This window comes from Scyliorhinus torazame, chromosome 1, assembly GCF_047496885.1.
Source record: "Scyliorhinus torazame isolate Kashiwa2021f chromosome 1, sScyTor2.1, whole genome shotgun sequence".
NCBI classification, from domain to species: Eukaryota; Metazoa; Chordata; class Chondrichthyes; order Carcharhiniformes; family Scyliorhinidae; genus Scyliorhinus; species Scyliorhinus torazame.
Window position 1 is genome coordinate 237,100,518 of NC_092707.1, and position 18,595 is coordinate 237,119,112.

Consider the following 18,595-nt stretch of genomic DNA (forward strand, 5'->3'; position numbering starts at 1 on the left):
AGCGCACCTCACGAGGGAGAGGATAAGCCGATTTTTTGAAGGAGTAGAGGATGTGTGTGAGGGTTGCGGGGGGGGGGGGGCGCAAATCACGTTCATATGTTTTGGTCCTGTCCAAAGCTAGGGGAGTACTGGAAGGAGGTGTTTAGGGTCATTTCCAAGGTGGTGCGTGTGAAACTGGACCCGGGTCCCCAGGAGGCCCAGCCAGGGTTGGAAACGGGTGAGGAGGCAGATATCATAGTCTTCGCCTCGTTGATCGCCCAAAGGCAGATCCTGCTGGGATGGAGTGCAGCCTCTCCACCCAGTGCCCTGGCGTGGCAGGGGCACCTGCTGGAATACTTGACCCTTGAGAAGGTTAAGTTCGAACTGAGGGGAAACTCGGAGGGGTTCTCCAAGTCATGGGCACTATTTATTATGCACTTTCAAGAACTGGAGAACATCGAATATTAGTTTGGGGGGGGGGGGGGGGGGTGTAGATTAAGGGTGACTATGGGTAATCCCGGATTCCTTTTTGTCATTTGTTTATGTAAACATGCGGGCTGATGTTTGGGGGTTGGTGGGCGGATGGGATTGTTGTTATTATGGGGATTGACATATCTTGCTGATTGTTTATTGTTGATGGGTGTAAATGCGGGAGAAAATGTGAAAAAGGAGAATAAAAATATTTTTTAAAAAAATTATAAATGCCTTAAAAAATATCTTCTAAAAAAAAGTGGATGAGCACTTGAAATGCCATAACATTCAAAGCTTTGGGACAGTGCTGGAAAGTGGAATTAATGTAGATTTAGTATAGTTTTGTTGGTGCAGACTCGTTGGGCCAAAGGGCCTCTTCTGCACGGTGTAACTCCATGTTTCTTCATCTTGTGACACAACATTTATCATCATTCAGACAAGAAAGACATTTGGATTTCAACAAGGCAATTATTCAGACATGTTTTTACCAAGTGAAGAATCACGGATTCATTTCTGAATTTTCATGGCTTCCGATCACAGCAGAATACACAAAAATTAAGCCTCCACTAACTGTAAATCTACCACTGTGAATGTACCTAGCTTCTGGCCTCCAATACAGGTGAAGGAAGTGTGGCTACTGCTTCAGCTTTTGTCAACCCCATGCATCTACGCACTTGAATACGCCAATGCATATAAATCTGTGTGGGTTTGCTTCGGGGGCTCCGCGGAGTTTCCTCCACAAGTCCCGAAAGACGTGCTGTGCTGTTGGATGAATTGGACATTCTGAATTCTCCCTCTGTGTACCCGAACAGACGCCGGAGTGTGGCGACTATGGGTTTTCCACAGTAACTTCATTGTAGTGTTAATGTAAGCCTACTCGTGACAATAAAGATTATTATATTAATATCTGGGCCAGCTCAGTTACTGCCAGATGAGCGGGTCATGTCTGACTGAGCCAACACTGACCACCTTCACAAATGTTAGTCCCTGGAGGTGAAGAGCCACCTGCCCAACAGCCAAGCGGACCCGGAGCTCCAGCTGCCTCCCTCAGCGCACACGCGCATTCCGGACGGCTCCGGGTACCTGACAGGCTCGGCAGCCCTCCGCTCCGAAGGACAAAGAGCAGCCACCTTGCCGCTCCCAGAGAGCCCGAGCCCAGCGGCCGGGCCCCATATGTTTGCTCGTTGCTGAAGAGACAAGCGAGCGGCGCCTCACTCCCTCCGGATCAACCAAATCAAGTCCGGCCCACGTGACCGGGGGGCCTGCCCCGCCCCCCCATCAGTCATGTGACAGGGGTGCGAGGCCGGCCCCAGCGCAGTCATGTGATGGTGGTGTGAGGCCGGTTCTCAGTCATGTGACGGGGTGGGGCCACGCCCCCCCAGTGCAGTCATGTGACGGGGGTGAGGCCGGTTCTCAGTCATGTGACTGCCCCATCAGTCACGTGACCGGGGGTGGTGGTGGTGAGGAGGCCGGCCCCCGGATCAGTCATGTGACGGGGAGGGTGTCCGCTGCGGAAGGAGGCCCCGGTCTGAGTTGGTTTGGTTCAGCCGGCGGGAGGGAGGCGCCGCTCGCTTGTCTCTTCAGCAACGAGCAAACATGTGGGCCCGAATGCTGTGCTCGGGCTCTCTGGGAGCGGCGAGGTGGCTTCTCCTCGTCCTTTGGTGTGTGTGGAGCGGAGCGCAGGCGGCCGAGCCTGTCAGGTACCCGGAGCTGTGCGGGTGAGTGCGGCGCTGTCACCCCCTTCCCCCATTTCACGGGCTGCTCACCCTCCCTCCCCGGAGCCCCGGGCACCTCTGCTCGCAACCCGCCGCTCTCCGGCTGCTGCGGGCCCGCTGCCAAGTGCCTGCGTGGAGCTCGGCCCCAAACGAGGAGCTGCTCCCAACACAGGGGCGGGGGAACCCAGGTCATGGGGAAGATCCTTTCCGTCAGCTTGGAAACATCAAACAGCCCACCCCCGCAGTTTGCGGGTGTTTGAAGAGTCTGCCCTGGCTCGGTGGGAAACATGGTTGGTCTCGCCTTTGGGTCAGCCACAAAGTGCCAATCTTCAGACGATGTAACCGTGAGGGAATGCTGCACCGCCGGAGGTGCTGTTTCTGGCTGCCTGCACCCCACCCAGGAGCAGTTAACCCTGTTTTTGAAGGGGGTCAGACACCCATTTCACGGTGCCTTGCACAACATTTATTTCTCAACCAAAAATCATTGAGCCAAATGACACTGGTCATCGTCACTTTGCTGTTTGCCAGACCTTGCTGTAGGCAACTTAGCTGCCATGTGACTCCAGTGCTAGAATACTTCAGTGGTTGCAAACTGGGACATTGAGGCATCGTCAACATACCAATTGTTTTTTATCCATATGTTATTCTCTGTGCCTTCTTATTAACTAATCACACATTTTAGGCTAAATCAAACCTCTGGGCTAAATCTGACTTTTTTTTATTCTCTCCAGTTCTGCACGTGTGTAACTTCCATTTGTCGTGCACAATGGGAATTGCATCTCTGTTTCTGTTGTAGATCTTGTGTTTGATTCACAATAGACTGTGAATTAAAAGCATCCTCGATAATGAAGCAGTCCATCTCTGCATGTGGCACAACCTGGCAACATTCAGATTTACAATTGGGCAGCATGGTAGCACAAGTGGCTAGCACTGTGGCCTCACAGTGCCAGGATTCCAGGTTCGATTCCCCACTGGGTCACTGTCTGTGTGGAGTCTGCATGTTCTCCCTGTGTCTGTGGGTTTCCTCCTGGTGCTCCGGTTTCCTCCAAACACGTGCAGGTTAGGTGGATTGGCCATGCTAAATTGCCCTTAGTGTCCAGAAAGTTTAGGAGGGTTTATTGGATTAGGGAAATAGGGTGGAAGTGAGGGCATAGGTGGGTCGGTGCAGACTCGATGGCTGAATGGCCTACTTCTGCACTGTATGTTCTATGTGGAATGTGATATTTGTGCCACATGTGTTAGGCAATGGCCAACTTCAAGAGTTTTTAACATTGTAGCCTTCTGAGAAGAATGGCATTTCCATTGCAACCCCACCATTAACATCCTGGGGTTACGATTAAGGAGAAAGTTAACTGGATCAGCCACATGACATGTGGCTACAAGAGCAGGTTAGAGGCAATAGACAGTGAATTAATTCACTGGGAATTCTGAGGCAGGTATCGTGCCCCTGATTCCCTAAAGCATCATCACCATCTACAAGGCACAAGTCAGGAGTGTGATGAAATACACTCCACTTGTGTGGATGAGTGCAGCTTCAACAATCGAGAAGCCCAACACCATTCAGGACAAAGCAGCTTGTTCGATTGGCATCCCTTTCAATTCACAACCTTAAAATGTTCACTCCCTTGGTCATCAGTGAATGGTAAAAACAGTGTGTACCGCATCCGAGATGCACTGCAGCAACTCACCAAGGCTTCTCCAGGTTTCAATGTACTTTTTCGTCACTTTGCAGATGATGCTTGGCTTGCTGAGTCGTGCCAGTGTTGTTTTTATTTTGGATGTTGTACAGCCCCCAAAGTTTTGTCTTAATTTGAGAGCCTCTAAATGTCCCACGGTTGAGTTTCTCTTGTACTCCTATTTTTTCCAAATAGTCCTCCTACCACAGTTTTGTAATTTGAGACGTATTCCTAGTTTTGGATGGTGAGGCTGAATTTGTTGCCACGAGATCCAGGGGAAACACAGCATGTACTGGCTATTGCGGAAAAGGGACATACCGATAAAGTTTTGTCTTGCACACCTTGAAGAATAACCGTTGTAAAGGGAACAAGAATTTATACTGCTTGAGAAGAGTGTTGATCGGTAGGGGTGCTGCCATGTGCTTGGCTGATCTAGCACACGCACGTTGCAGAATATAGAATGTCTTGATTGATTTCCACATGCAATACCACATGTCTGGTCGTGTTGCAAGGCCTCTAGGCTAACCGAGACATACATGTTTATAAACTTAACAAAGGGGCAGGAATTAGCTATTAACAAGTGTGACTACATCAACAAAATGCAAGCCATTCTTAATGAAAAGTTAAAATTGGTTTCCTTTGGACCTGTAACTAAGCATGATCAGGCAACTTGCTTAAAAGCAAATTACAAAACTTATGTTGGACTTGTGTAAGAGTAACCAGGTTGACATCAAGATGTTGGATGGTGTATATGATGGGGTTTGTCCCCATAGCTCATTACACCTGCATATGTGTGGGCTGCCCAAGACAGACAAAAGTGATGTCTCTTTATCTCCTATCCTATCTGTGACTGGTTCTGCACAACATGAATTAGCCAAATGGTTGGGGAGCTACAACCACTTCTGAGCAAGCTAAATTTTTCCACTTACATGAGCAAGGATCCTTCACCTTGGAGAAGACTATGCATGACATGCGTATCAATAGCAATGCTGTGTCCATACGCTTGTTCGACATTGCTAGCTTATTCACCAATGACCCACTCAAGGAAGCCAGAGATATCTGGCCCTTATCTCTATGGTGATCTATATGTGTTGCCTTTGAGTCTTTAATTGAACGTACAAACTTGGCAACTCGTGCATTTGAGTTCAGTTTTAACGACAACATGCATGCCCAAGAGATGGTATTGCCATGGGAACCACTCTAGGCCCAGCTCTCGCCAACATCTTTGTCAATTTCCATGAGAAACTAGTCTTTGATGTCATGGCCCCCTGACCCCTTATGCCGATGTGTAGATGATACAGATGCTGTATTTGAATCAGCAACTGCATCCTAAGAATTTCCTTCCACATGTTGATCGGCATTTGAAATGGAGCAGTCAAATGAGCCCCATTTCCTGAACATGCCAGTTGTCTGCCAATGGCAAACCTACCGTCACTGGTCAATATACATGTTCGGATTCCTATAGTTCCATGTGCTGTAAGATTGGTTCTATCAACAACCTCGTAAATAGAATCAGAGCCATTTGCTCACTGTGCAAACGTGTTGCTGAAATAGGCACGTCAAAGCCACCCTGTGGGATAGTGGCTATCCTGATCAGATTATTGCCATATATCCCGAGAACTCTCAACCTGATAAGTGCCCAGTCTACCTCTGATTACTCTAAAAGGGTAAGGTATCTAAAGGAATTTGAGCAACAGTAAATCTCCCCATTTCATGCTGCTATCATGTAGCAGCAGCAACATGGTATTCGCCACTAACAGGATGTTGCTGTCCAGCCAAAACAACCAACACATAGTATTTTCCACCAACAGGATGTTGCTGACCAGCCAAAAAAACATTCTATTTATCACGCACATGAGTAATGTGGTACATGAATTTCAGTGCCAGCATGATGGCAGGTATGTGTGCCATGCATCCTAACAACTGGCCGGTCTTGTCAACAGCAAGTCTCTTCAGCTGTTCTCAACAAAGTACTGACTGTGCCCAATCAACCCATGCTTGCGGTGCATCAAAACAGTATCCAGCATTAGATGTGACTCTGCTGCTGGCACTTGCTAAACAATTCTCATTGTACTAAGAGTTTCTCTGACAACCAATTTCAGATTTAGTCATAGTGTTGCTAAAAGCTACAAATATTTATACACAAGACCCTGTCCTTTTCCGACAGAACATGTCCACACATTGTGCTTTTTTTCAACTAACACAAGCTTATCGGACAGCCATTCCCCATTGCAATGGCTTGACCGATCAGAGTCAACCTTCCTGACTTGAATTTAAACACAAGCTTCCCAGTTAACTGTTCCCTGGTGCATTCTTCATGGCAATGCCTCGACCAATCGGAGTCCACTTGCTAACCAATCACTCTTTTATGCAGTATAAATTCTTTTTCCCTTTACAATTAGTATTTTTGCATATCTATCTTGAGTGCAAGATGAAAAGCTGTGACAACATGTCTTCGTTCAGCAGTACTCCAAGTTCAGTTCTACTAAACGGCTATTTATATACTGCATAATTTAATAATAAGTTTTAGATCAAAAGTAGCTTTCAATGACATGAAATATCAGTTGCGATTGGCCTATAATTTTGCATTTGAGTGGAGTATAGTTTGAAAGCTTATTTTCAATGGAATACTGTTCAACAGATAACTCTATTGCATAGTAAAGTATAAAAATGGTGCTGAATAAATTATTTTAGTTTACCTCAATTTTAGGCTTTAAAGTTGAAAATCCAAAGGAATAAAAATACGAATAAACAGTGGGAATTAACCCCCGGTCTCCCTAGCATTGAATTTGGGGGGTGCCCCAAAGTTGCATTGGGGAACCCCTCTCAGAACTTCCAAGGGAAGCGTTTGCACGTCAATTTGCTAAATTCCCCAGGCCAATTGTACTGTGCTGCAAACCATCCGAAAATATGATTTAAATTGCTAGCATCTGATGTTTCTGACAGCTTACGCTAATATACTCTGAAAATGTAAAAAAATAAATAAAACCTCTTGGAACTACTGAGTAACTAAAATAATCAAACCAATCCCCAGGGGACTCACCAAAGGTATTCCACACTCACCAACCCCCCTTGAGAACCTCCAGAATCTCTCTTCTCTCCTGATGGGACATTTAAACTTGCCTGCTTTACGGCAGCTAGTGCTGTGAAAAAGGGGCCTGGCCTCCTTCATTCCGACTCTTTTGGACTTCACTGCTGGGTCCATGGGGGCGTCCTGTGCTGCCTGAATCTCGCCTGGCCTGAGTGGGAAAGTCAGGCACAGAAGTAATTTGCTGCAAGTGGGTAACGTAGTGGCAATGCAATCAATGCTGATTGCCATTCCGAGGACGTTGCAGCCCCCTAACTTATGTCAGCTACAAGCAGACTGCCATTGTTCACAGTATAAATAGATTCCTTGAAGGTTTCCCCCATGTACAAAATCACATGGCCCAGGAGTTTTACTGCTGTAATAATTTTTTATTCAAAGCTTGGATATCTTGTCCTCGACAACAGCTTGCATTTATATAGCACCAAGGCCCGTTCTGGGAATATTATTGAGAGGTCCAGAGGTTTAGAGTCGAATTCCAGAGCTTGTGACATTGCTAGCTGAAGGCATGACTGACAGTGGTGAAGCAAGGAAAATTGGGCATAATTGGAAGAGTATAGAACTCGGAAGGTCGTACGTCAGGAAACTGTTAGTGAGGGAAGATCTTGTGAAGAAATTTATAAACGGAGATGCTGTACAAATTGTAGTTTAGCTCTGCATGTGCGTACGGAAGTTGCTGTTTTATTCATTCCCTAATAATGCTGAGTACTGTCCGTATCACCAGTAGTCTCTATGCAAAAGTCAGACCAATAATATGTCAACTTATAATTCTGTGACATCACATTTAGGCTCGATGCAGCATTCTCCCCGTGTCTGCGCGGCTTTGCTCCGGTTTCCTCCCACCAGTCCAGAAAGACATGTTTGTTAGGTGAATTGGACATTCTGAATTTCCCCCTCCGTGTACCCGAACAGGTGCCGGAATGTGGCGACTAGGAGATTTTCGCAGTAACTTCACTGCAGTGTTAATGTAAGCCTACTTGTGACACTAATAAAGATTATTATTATTATTCTGTTAGGGCACTAGTATGACGCAGGACTTTTGTTTTTGTTGGCTTTTGCAGTCATGAAATGTGCAGCAGATTGTTTGGAGGTTTATTGTGACTGACTGTAAGCATGCTCTGGAATTTTTTTAAATTTTCGCGTAGATTGATATGTGAGCTATGACCATGTGTGTTGCACTGTTAAATATTGTGGTTTCATGACCTATTAGGGTCTCGAGTATAGGTCTCGGCCAATGCTTCACTGCAGTTCTGAGGGAGTACTTCATTGTCAGAGATGAAATTTTGAATGGAAGCCATGCTTGTTTTGGTTCAGGTTGATGTAGTATAATATCATGGCCTTATTCTGAGAATTTTGTCTCAACCAGCGCCACCAAAAATGATTCACTTCTTACCCATTTCTTTGGTGTTACTGGTTTCTCACATAAAATTGGTGCTGTGTTCCAATGTAAATTACTGCACTCACTGTGAAACACGTTCTAGTACTTTTATAAAATGTATTTTTGTTTTACCCAAAGCGTCTTATTCGGAGATTTGAGAGGTTTGAAACTAACCTCTGAGCATCTGCTACTTGTGGTGCAGTCACTTCCTGTTGAAGTGCACTTTATTCTCCTGTTATAACTGGGCTGTTTGCCCAGATGGTGCAACTATTTTGTCGGTCCTTGTGACTTAAAAACAGGTAAAACTCCTGCACTGTATCATGAATGGAGACAAATGGACAATGTTCTCCATTCATTATGCTGCCCTGGAGGGACCTTTTCACAGGTTGATTGCTTACAGTTTTCTGCTAACCAGAAAGGTTAAAGTGTAGCATGAATAAGGAGTGTCAGGAGACATTGCAACCATGCCACCATTCCTGTTGTTGTGATTTCTGTTTTTCCATATAGGCTTGTGATCCAGTTGATGAGGCTGTGCATAACATTTTCCTTGGCACCATAGGAGTGTAACCTCACTACGATGTGACTTGCCTTTAGTGTCAGATGATTGAACTAAGCATGAGGAAAGCCATGGAAAAGTTTGGTGCTTCATTCTTGAAAGAAAGGAATGATTGAGCTGACCTTGAACACTGCTTCCAACTAAATTGAGATGAGGCTAGTGAATTCCTTTTTAAATTTTCCAATTAAGGGGCAACTTAGCATAGCCCATCCACCTACCCTGCATATCTTTGGGTTGTGGAGGCCATTGTGACTGTTGTGATTGACGTCCTTATTTTCGAATTCCTCCATTGCCTTGCCCAGTCTCTCTGATTAATCTCTTCCAGCCACACAACTCCGTGATAAATGCCACCCTCTATTTCTGGTCTCTTGAGCATCCCCTTCAAAACTGTTTCCTGACTCCACTCCCCAAGTCTACTTTGTTTTCATCCTTAAAACCTACCTATCTGACCTAATACCTCCTTGTATCATATCTGATTTTATAATGCCTCCTGTGAAGCACCTTGGAGTGTTTCATTAGGTTAAAAAGTGCGATACAAATATGTTAACCACCCAGATCTGTGGTTGCTGAGTCATAAAACTGTCACCCTTAAATTTTCGGTTGGACTGCAATAATTGTTGTTCTCCTGCGAAGCCGCTTAACAGTATTTCTCCAATAGGTCATCAGCAGAACTTATAAGTTCACTGAAATGAAGGTGTGAGAGAGTTTGAAAGGTGGTGGTACACCACTGGGCTTGGCACCGGCTGGAGTACAAGTACTGTCTGATCTGAAGTTGTCATTTAAAATCTTTTGGCTAAAGTGCAGGTAATTGGTTTCCCCATGCAGTTTCCAATGCTGCAGCAAACATGCTATCCACCCTTTTCTGACGAAAGGTAACGGCTATATTGATCTTATTGGACACACAGTAAGGTGTGTTTTTGACCTAACTCACTGCACTTTTATCTACAAAGCTATTTGTATCTAATTTGTATTTTATAACTGCAGCTTTGAGATGCTAACTATCAGGGAAATACTATAAAATCCTATCAAATGTAACATGTTCACACTATTGTGGCCCACTATTGTAGACATGTATGCTTGCCTATTACAGTATTGAGGTACTAGCTAACTGGATCGACATCAGCTTTCATGTTATAATTCTTGTTGTGCAAAACTACATGAATGGATTGTTTATCCTGATGAACAGTAATTTGAGATAAGAGCTGCTGGTAAAAGTGCTTAACCACAAAGTAATTTAAGTGATGTGCCATCTGAACATTCTGGGCTGTTTATCAATTTATAGAAGCTAAATAATGCCTGTCTGTTGTCTGTCTTGTTGAACCCAGAGCCTGCCTGTTAGCGGGAGTGTGGCACAATAGTGACTGTTCTCTCAGGTTTGCCTGTTAGCAGGAGATTCCGGCTTCAATCCTTCTCCCTCTTTTGGTTTGTTTCTGCTTCAGACCGGCAGCTGGACTAAACTGTTGATCTTTCTGAATTCAGTTGGCCCTTTTTGGAAAAGGAAACCAGTGTTTGAGTTTATTCACCATTACAATTGGCTTCTTCTATTAAGCTCTGCTATGCAGATTTTCAAGTGATTGAAAGTGGGCAGCACCGTTCACAGCTTCAGGATCCCAGGTTCGATTCCCAGCTTGGGTCACTGTCTGTGCGGATGCTGCACGTTCTCCCTGTGTCTGCATGGGTTTCCTCCGGGTGCTCCGGTTTCCTCCCACAGTCCAAAGATGTGCAGGTTAGGTGGATTGGCCATGCTAAATTGCCCTCAATGTCCAAATAGGTTGGGTGGAGTTGCTGGGTTGTGGGGATGGGTTGGAGGTGTGGGCTTAAATGGGGTGCTCTTTCCAAGGGCCGGGTGGCGGCCTCCTGCACTGTGGTTTCTATGGATTCAATGATTGCAGTGCGGGTAGTGTTCAGCGATAGCTAGACCATCCTTGACATTTCCTATTGTTTGTCAATAGTCTGCTGATTTCCTGTCTCAGATCTTTATTTAGTATTTAATGTATTTCCTTCGTAGCTTGTTTCTCCTCATTCTTTGGTTGTGATCCATGTCTAAACGCTGGGGTACTGTTCACCTGATGGTGTCAGTCCTTCAGTGCCTTGCTCAAGTGGTTACGCTTTAGAGAATCAGCTAAAAAGGGTGACTGTTAGCAGGTTATTTTATCCACAGGAAATGGCGACCAGGTCAGATCACATCCACACGTGCATCCCATTTGGGAAGAGGAGGAATAAGTGAAACCTGTTTGTTCCACTTTTCTTAAGATCAGTCAGGGGGGTGGCAATGGGAACAGTGAGGCTAGCACAGCAGCCAAGAATTAAACCTGTTTTTGTGTTGTTGTATGGCTCATTAATATTTTTGCCCACTGTCATTGAGGAACTCACTTTTGTCAGTGCCCCTTTAGGAAAGATTTCATCAATTCACAACTCGGTTTTTTTCAAGTGCTCAATTATCAACTTGACTCGAGTTAGAAGGAGACTAAAAAACACTTTGGACAGCATGGCAGCACAGTGGTTAGCACTGTTGTTTCACAGCTCCAGGTTCGATTCCCGGCTTGGGTCACTCTGTGCGGAGTCTGCACATTCTCTCCGTGTCTGTGTGGGTTTCCTCCGGGTGCTCCGGTTTCCTCCCACAGTCCAAAGATGTGCAGGTTAGGTGGATTGGCCATGCTAAATTGCCCTTGGTGTCCAAGAAAGGTTAGGTGGGGTTACTGGGTTATGGGGTGGAGGTGTGGGCTTGGGTGGGGTGCTCTCTGTGGACATACCTCTTCATTCACCTGAGGAAGGAGCAGCGCTCCAAAAGCTAGTGACGTCGAAACAAACCTGTTGGACTTTAACCTGGTGTTGTAAGACTTCGTACTATGCTCACCCCAGTCCAACGCCGGCATCTCCACATCATGGCTACCATCTAAAGAACAATGCAGTGTTGTCAGTCAGGGTCCAGGGAAAATGCCTCAACTTGCACCTTAAGTATGAAAATTACATTTCAGACTATCCATTGGTCATTCTTTAGGCACAGCTTGTTTAAAAATCTGGGAGACATGGTGGTTTTCTGTTTTTGACACTATAATCATTTTCAAGACAAATCCAAAGACAAAACAGTGCAAAAAGCTTGCACCTCTTGTGCCTGGCAGTGGAGCTATTATAAGGAGCTCGGGTAAGTTCAGGGTCTGGTGGTAAAAGATATTTGTCAGAATTGCTTGCATAATATGCTTGCAACTTGAATCTCCTGTAATAGATATTTACTTTAGGCCTTGATTACACATGCCTCTGGCCTTAAAAACAGGAAATTTTATCCGAAAGATCAAATTTACTGTTACGCACCCTCTGCTTGTCTTGAGCCAACAGTGACAACACAAGACTACAATTTAGGGACTCCTGATTCTCCTGAATTCCTTTAGCCTGCCCCTTTTCCCCACCCCTCAATCCTGAGGCTTTCCTGTTATGCTGGACTTGTTTAAATAAAAATGTAAACGATACCTGGTGTTAAATGAATTTTGACTCCGAGTTTCATCTTAATGGAATGCCTGATTCAGTTAACTCAGTCAATCGGAGGTTTGAATTGTTCTGAATTAACCTGGAGGATGGTGACGTACAGCAACCGAGCTCAGTGCTGATCACTCTTGGTGTTTAGTTAAATCGTGCTTGGACTGGTGGGAAAAGCTTTCCTTCCATTTGCCTTGCTCTTTTCTTTTGTGTACAATGGCTCTTAATTTCAAATAGTCTTGGTATTACTCGCTGATTGACAGTATGATATGGTTATGTGGTTATGGCAGAGAGGCAAGTTTTCTTTTGTGTCCAGCTTACTTAGTGTAATAAGTAAAAGGTTCTAGAAAATGAAAACCGATGGTGATAGACCTCCGATGACAAGTCATATAAAGTGTTCAGTAATGGTCGGAATAAAATTGTTGTGACGATTTTCTTCAACAAATGAAATGATTTACAATGCGATTCTGTAGAATCATCACTCTTTGCTAAGCTTCCACATGCTACTTGGAAAATACCTATTATTTGTGGAGGTGGATCTTGGAAAGAGAAAAGTGTAGCTGACCCTTTTTAAGTTATCTGCTACAAACACCGTAACAGCTAATTGACCCTACCAATCTATGATCTTGCTACTGCAAGGTTTCAGTCGATACATTTTGTCCCTGCACAGTGTTAAACTATTTATTTAAACACATTGCAAGCATCTAGAACATTTAAAAGCATCTTTTTTTAAAGTAGCATTTTAACAGTGCATTTGAAGGTTGATATCCTGAGCTTGATTGTCCAGCATAATTTGATGCCTCCTTAAGCTATTAGATTCATAGCATCGGTTAAACTGTTTAATGTTTTTATGTGCAATGTGTCTGCCCTTTTAATACTCGAGGGAATTTTTTTTAAAGAAAAAGTACGATTGTGTGTAATTAAAAATCTATGCTTTTATCTTGCCACTGGTTAAATGTTATAACAAATGATCTCGCTACTCGTTGCTACAATAATATGTATATAACAAAATTTTGACAATTGAGGGAAAATAGTTTATGAGCGACAGTGGTTAGCACTGCTGCCTTGCAGCGCCAGCACCCGGGTTCAATTCTGGCCTCTGGTGACTGGAGTTTGCACTTTCCCCCAGTGTCTGTGTGGGTTTCCCCCCCACAGTCCAAAGATATACAGGTTAGGTGGATCGGTCATGCTAAAGGTTAGGTGGGGTTGGGGTTACGAGGATAGGTGGGGGGGGGGTTCCTGGGTGCGGGTGCTCGTTCAGAGGGTTAACTTGGAACATCGAACATACAGTGCAGAAGGAGGCCATTCGGCCCATCGAGTCTGCACCGACCCACTTAATCCCTCACTTCTACCCTGTCCCCGCAACTCAATAACCCCTCCTAACCTCTTTGGCTACTAAGGGAAATTTATCATGGCCAATCCATCTAACCTGCATGTCTTGTGGGAGGAAACCGGAGCACCTAGAGGAAACCCGTGCAGACTCCACACAGACAGTGACCTAGTGCGGAATCGAACCTGTGAAGCCACAGTGCTAGCCACTTGTGCTACCGTGCTGCCCACCAACTGGTTGGTGCAGACTCGATGGGCCAAATGGCCTCCTGCACTTTAGGGATTCTATGAATAGTACTTTATGCTGATTGCGTCTTTTTAACTCGTTTGAAGGCCTGAGTTACAGTTTAGGTTTGTACTTTTGTTGTAAGTGCTGTTGAATCTGTGGTTTATAGTGAAATGTTGTGTAATATTGAGGAGACATCTGTAACTTCTGATTTTTTGATAGGATACAAAAAAGATTAACTTGACGATCACTTCCTCTGCGCCCTCGCATTGTTTGTCTCGTCAGAATTTTATTTTACTTCTACTATATACAGTACTCATAGAATCCTTACAGTGCAGAAGGAGACCATTTGCCCCATGAGTCTACACTTGCCCTTTGAAAATACCACCCTACCTAGGCCCAATCCCCTGCCCTATTCCTTCAACCCCAACTTAAGGGGCAACCCCAACCTAAGGGGCAATTTAGCATGACCAAACCATCTAAACTGCACGTCTTTGGACTGTGATAGGAACCCGGAGCACCCGGAGGAAACCCATGCAGACAGGGAGAAAGTGCAAACTCCACACAGTCACCCAAGGTCAGAATTGAACTCTGGGTCCCTGGTGCTATGAGGCAGCAGTGCTGACCACTGCCAGTGCCACCTTACTGCTCTGAGCTTAAACCCTTGTTTAAAATTGAGTGTAGTAGATGGACAAAAGGCACAAAAAGCACTTTTGTAAATAAGGGAGTTCCTTAGTGGAACTAGGGAGTCTGGAGAGAGGATGATTATATCCATTAAACATATGAATTGATTACGTGAGTCACAAAATCTAATGCGTCATTTTGAAGGTAAGAGCATTTTATCTTTCTGTTCAAAACATCCTCGCGTTGTTATGGAGTTGAGCTGTGGGCCTAGGAAGGTTCTTTTGTTTAATTTGCATTCGTTTTCTTAGGAGCAAGCAGTCAATAGTTCAGTTTGGAAACACACAGCTGCAGCTTAAGGAGTCAAGTGAGCAAAGAGATAAACGTTAGCCAGGCATGCATCTTAAACAGAGAAAGTACTAACTTTATCATTCATCGTGTGCAATGTGGGTTGAAGCTTATGCTTAGTTTGAAGATGGATTCAGTGAAGATAGAGGCTGGGAGATTTGCCTCGCTTGGAACTGGAGGAAGAAATCTACAGTGACCCTCCGTGAAAACAAGTAGTTCAGCTTAATATCAGACAGACAAAGTCTGCCAAGTGTTTCAAGGCAGCGGTTGACCAGAAATGGGCGGCAAGATAGCACAATGGTTAACATTGTTACTTCGCAGCTCCAGAGTCCCAGGTTCGATTCCGGCTTGGGTCACTGTCTGTGCAGAGTCTGCACGTTCTTCCCGTGTCTGCGTGGGTTTCCTCCGGACCTCCGGTTTCCTCCCACAGTCCAAAGATGTGCAGGTTAGATGGATTGGCCATGCTAAATTGTCCCTTAGTGGCCAAATTGGGTTAGGTGGAGTTACAGGGATAGGGTGGAAGTGTGGGCTTAAGTAGGCTGCTCGTTCCAAGGGCCGGTGCAGCCTCGATGAACTGAATTGCCTCCTTCTGCACTATAAATTCTATGATAAGTGGAAAAAGGTCCATCAGAAATGAAGGGTATTTCTGATGTGGAGACACTGAGCAAGCGTGAAGGGTGGCCTATGCTTGAACTGAAGAATCCCAATTGTGATGGGGTTGAAGATATACAAGGGATTACCGTACCAAATACTAGGGCAGCATGGTAGCACAATGGGTAGCACTGTTGCTTCACAGAGCCAGTGTCCCAGGTTTGGTTCCCACCTTGGATCAATGTCTGTGCGGAGTCTGCACGTTCTCCCTGTGTCTGCGTAGGTTTCCTCTGGGTGCTCCGATTTCCTCCCACAAGTCCCGAAAGACATGCTGTTCGGTAATTTGGACTTTCTGAATTCTCCCTCCGTGTATCCGAACAGGTGCTGGAGTGTGGCGACTAGGGGCTTTTCACAGTAACTTCATTGCCGTGTTAATGTAAGCAGTGTTAATGTAAGCCTACTTGTGACAATAAAGATTATTATTATACTAAGGTCCAAGAAATCTTAACTGTAAAAGATAGCTATGGAAAACTTAGGACTTTGTTCCAGAAAGTGAGGGAACCTTCAAGAACCCGATAAGTAGCTAATTACTTTTTCTGAGGTCGAGTCGTGGGCTGGTGGCTCGTGGAATGGGGAAGGCTCACGTAAAGATTTCAATTGATTTAGATTTATTGTAACGTGTACAACGGTACAGTGAAGTGTTCTGCGTACAGTCCAGGCAGATCGTTCCAATGTTAAATTTTAAGTTGTAAAGTTCAATTTATAATCCAAGATGGTGTTCAGTTTTATTAGTTTGATTCTTGTGTAGTAAAATCAGTGGATCTTGTGGCTTAATTCTTTTCGTAAATGTGGTGCTCGAATTTCTCTGAATGTTAATCGTCTCTATTGGGATCATAACATTAAAATGTCTATAATTTCTGGTCTTTATTAATGGCTTACAAAGGACCTTGGCTTGTAGTTCCAATTCCCTGAATACACCAATTTGTTCTAATGTAAGGTCTTTTAGTTTTGCAAGCTCTGATAGAATCATAGCCACTTTAGGTGGCCTTGATATATTCAGGTTAAGTACTGTGCAGTACCTCCGGAATCTGGTTTGGCCACTGGTCCCCTCAGTTGGCTGAGTCAGGATAATTTCTGCTTAATGCCACGGTTGACTCGAGTGCTGTTTGTGTTCAATTTCTTTGTTGTTTTTTTAGATTGAGATTGTGCTGCTCAATCATTTAATGTTATTACGTTTTATCATTTCTATGTAGAAGTGTAATCGGCTTCATTCTCCTCAAAAAGTCACTGGCTGTTCAAAATGGTACAGAGTAACCTGATTATTTGAGAAAGTAGGATCAAATGGCTAGAAGTTCTGTGCTTATATTGCAATTTAGCAAATACTCTGATCTATCTATCTTAAAACCATTACCCCATCATAGGTTTTGGAAAGAGTAGTGCTAAAAAGCTTACACGTTTTAGCTAGACGGATATAAATGATTAGTAATCACTTTTTAGAAGAAAAATTGTTTGCAATTATCCATGTTGCCATATCTGTATATTAGCAACAGGAGTTCTTGTTTGAGTGCTATTCCCACAAAGATTACTGCGCAGAATCTGGACTTTCTATTAGTTGGAAAGCAAGTCTTTATAGCTAAACTGCAGCCAGTGAAAACTTGGAAAAAGTTTCTGCCCATCAAGTCATTGTGGTATTTTACTAATTTGGTATTCAATACATCAATGAGCGGCATGTCCTGAGCTGTAATGTTTTTTGTATCATTGAGGGACTTGGGACAGCTGCTGAAAATTAATTTAGGAGTTCAGATGGATTATGGGCCTGTAGACCAATGATTCCTCGTTCAAAATTGCACATCGGAAAACCTGCTTTTCAGTACTTTCCATATTTGCAAATTCACAGAGCTGTTACACTGCAGAAAGAGGCCATTTGGCCTATCGTGTTTGCACTAGCTCTCCAAATGAACAACTCACTTAGAGCCAATTGCTGGTCTGCTCCCTGTAAGTCTGCACTTTCTTCCTTATCAGAGAACAATCGGGTTCCCTTTGCATGCCTTGATTGAACCTGTCTCCGCCACACTCAAGTCAGTGGATAAAAGCAAATTACTGCGGATGCTGGAATCTGAAACCAAAGAGAAAATGGTTGAAAATCTCAGCAGGTCTGGCAGCATCTGTAGGGAGAGAAAAGAGCTAACTTTTCGAGTCAGGTGACCCTTTGTCGAAGCTAAAAGGCAGAGAAAGTGGGAAATATTTATACTGTGGAGTGAGAATGAAAGATGAGTAGGGAGAGAAAAGAGCTAATGCTTCGAGTCAGATGACCCTGCATCTGTAGGGAGAGAAGAGAGCTAACGTTTTGAGCCCAGATGACTCTTGCATCTGTAGGGAGAGAAAAGAGTCCAGTATAAATATCCACAGTATAAATATTTCCCACTTTCTCTGCCCTTTAGCTTTGACAAAGGGTCACCTGGACTCGACGTTAGCTCTTTTCTCTCCCCACAGATGCTGCCAGACCTGCTGAAATTTTCCAGCATTTTCTCTTTGGTTTCACACTCCAGTCAGTGCATCTCAGACCTTAATCACTTGCTCTGTGAAGTCTTTGCTTTTTCCAATTACTTTACATCTATGCTCCCTCATCCTCTATACTTCCACAGGTGGCAGTACATCTCCCTGTCTACTCCGCCCAGACCTCTTATGATTTTGAAATTAAAATTTTACACGAGCTTAAAGTTCCGAGCAGTTCAGACCCTAGTAGAAGTAAATAAAACCTCAATGGGAATGAAAGATTGTGATGGAGAGATGTAGAAAGTGAGGGGGAGAGGGTTTCATTGCCAAGTTAGGCTTGAAGCAGTAGGAACATAGGACCTAGGAGCAGGAGGACGCCATTCAGCCCTTTGAGCCTGCTCTTCCATTCCATAAGATCATGGCTGATCTGGCTGGCCCCTCTACTTTTCTGTTTTTCCCACCCCTCTCTTGACTCCCTTGTCTATCCAAAATCTAACTCTGAATAATTTCAGTGACCCCTGCTTTCTGGTATGAGGATGCCACATACCATTGACTCTTGAGGGGAAACATTTTCTGCACCTCCCTTAAAAGAGCGAGATCTCTTATTCTTGAAACTGTGACCCCCCACAAGTGGAAACATCCTCCTGATA

General features: G+C 44.4%; 1 protein-coding gene across 1 annotated transcript in view; it reads left to right on the top strand.

Moving 5' to 3' along the window:
- Positions 1-1,912: 1,912 nt before the first annotated feature.
- igf2r (insulin-like growth factor 2 receptor) overlaps positions 1,913-18,595 on the top strand; it is a 267,979-nt gene continuing 251,296 nt past the window's right edge. Inside the window, exon 1 of the mRNA XM_072503630.1 lies at positions 1,913-2,168. Coding sequence (XP_072359731.1) covers positions 2,047-2,168 — 122 coding nt within the window. The 5' untranslated portion in view covers positions 1,913-2,046. The remainder of the gene's footprint in view (positions 2,169-18,595) is intronic.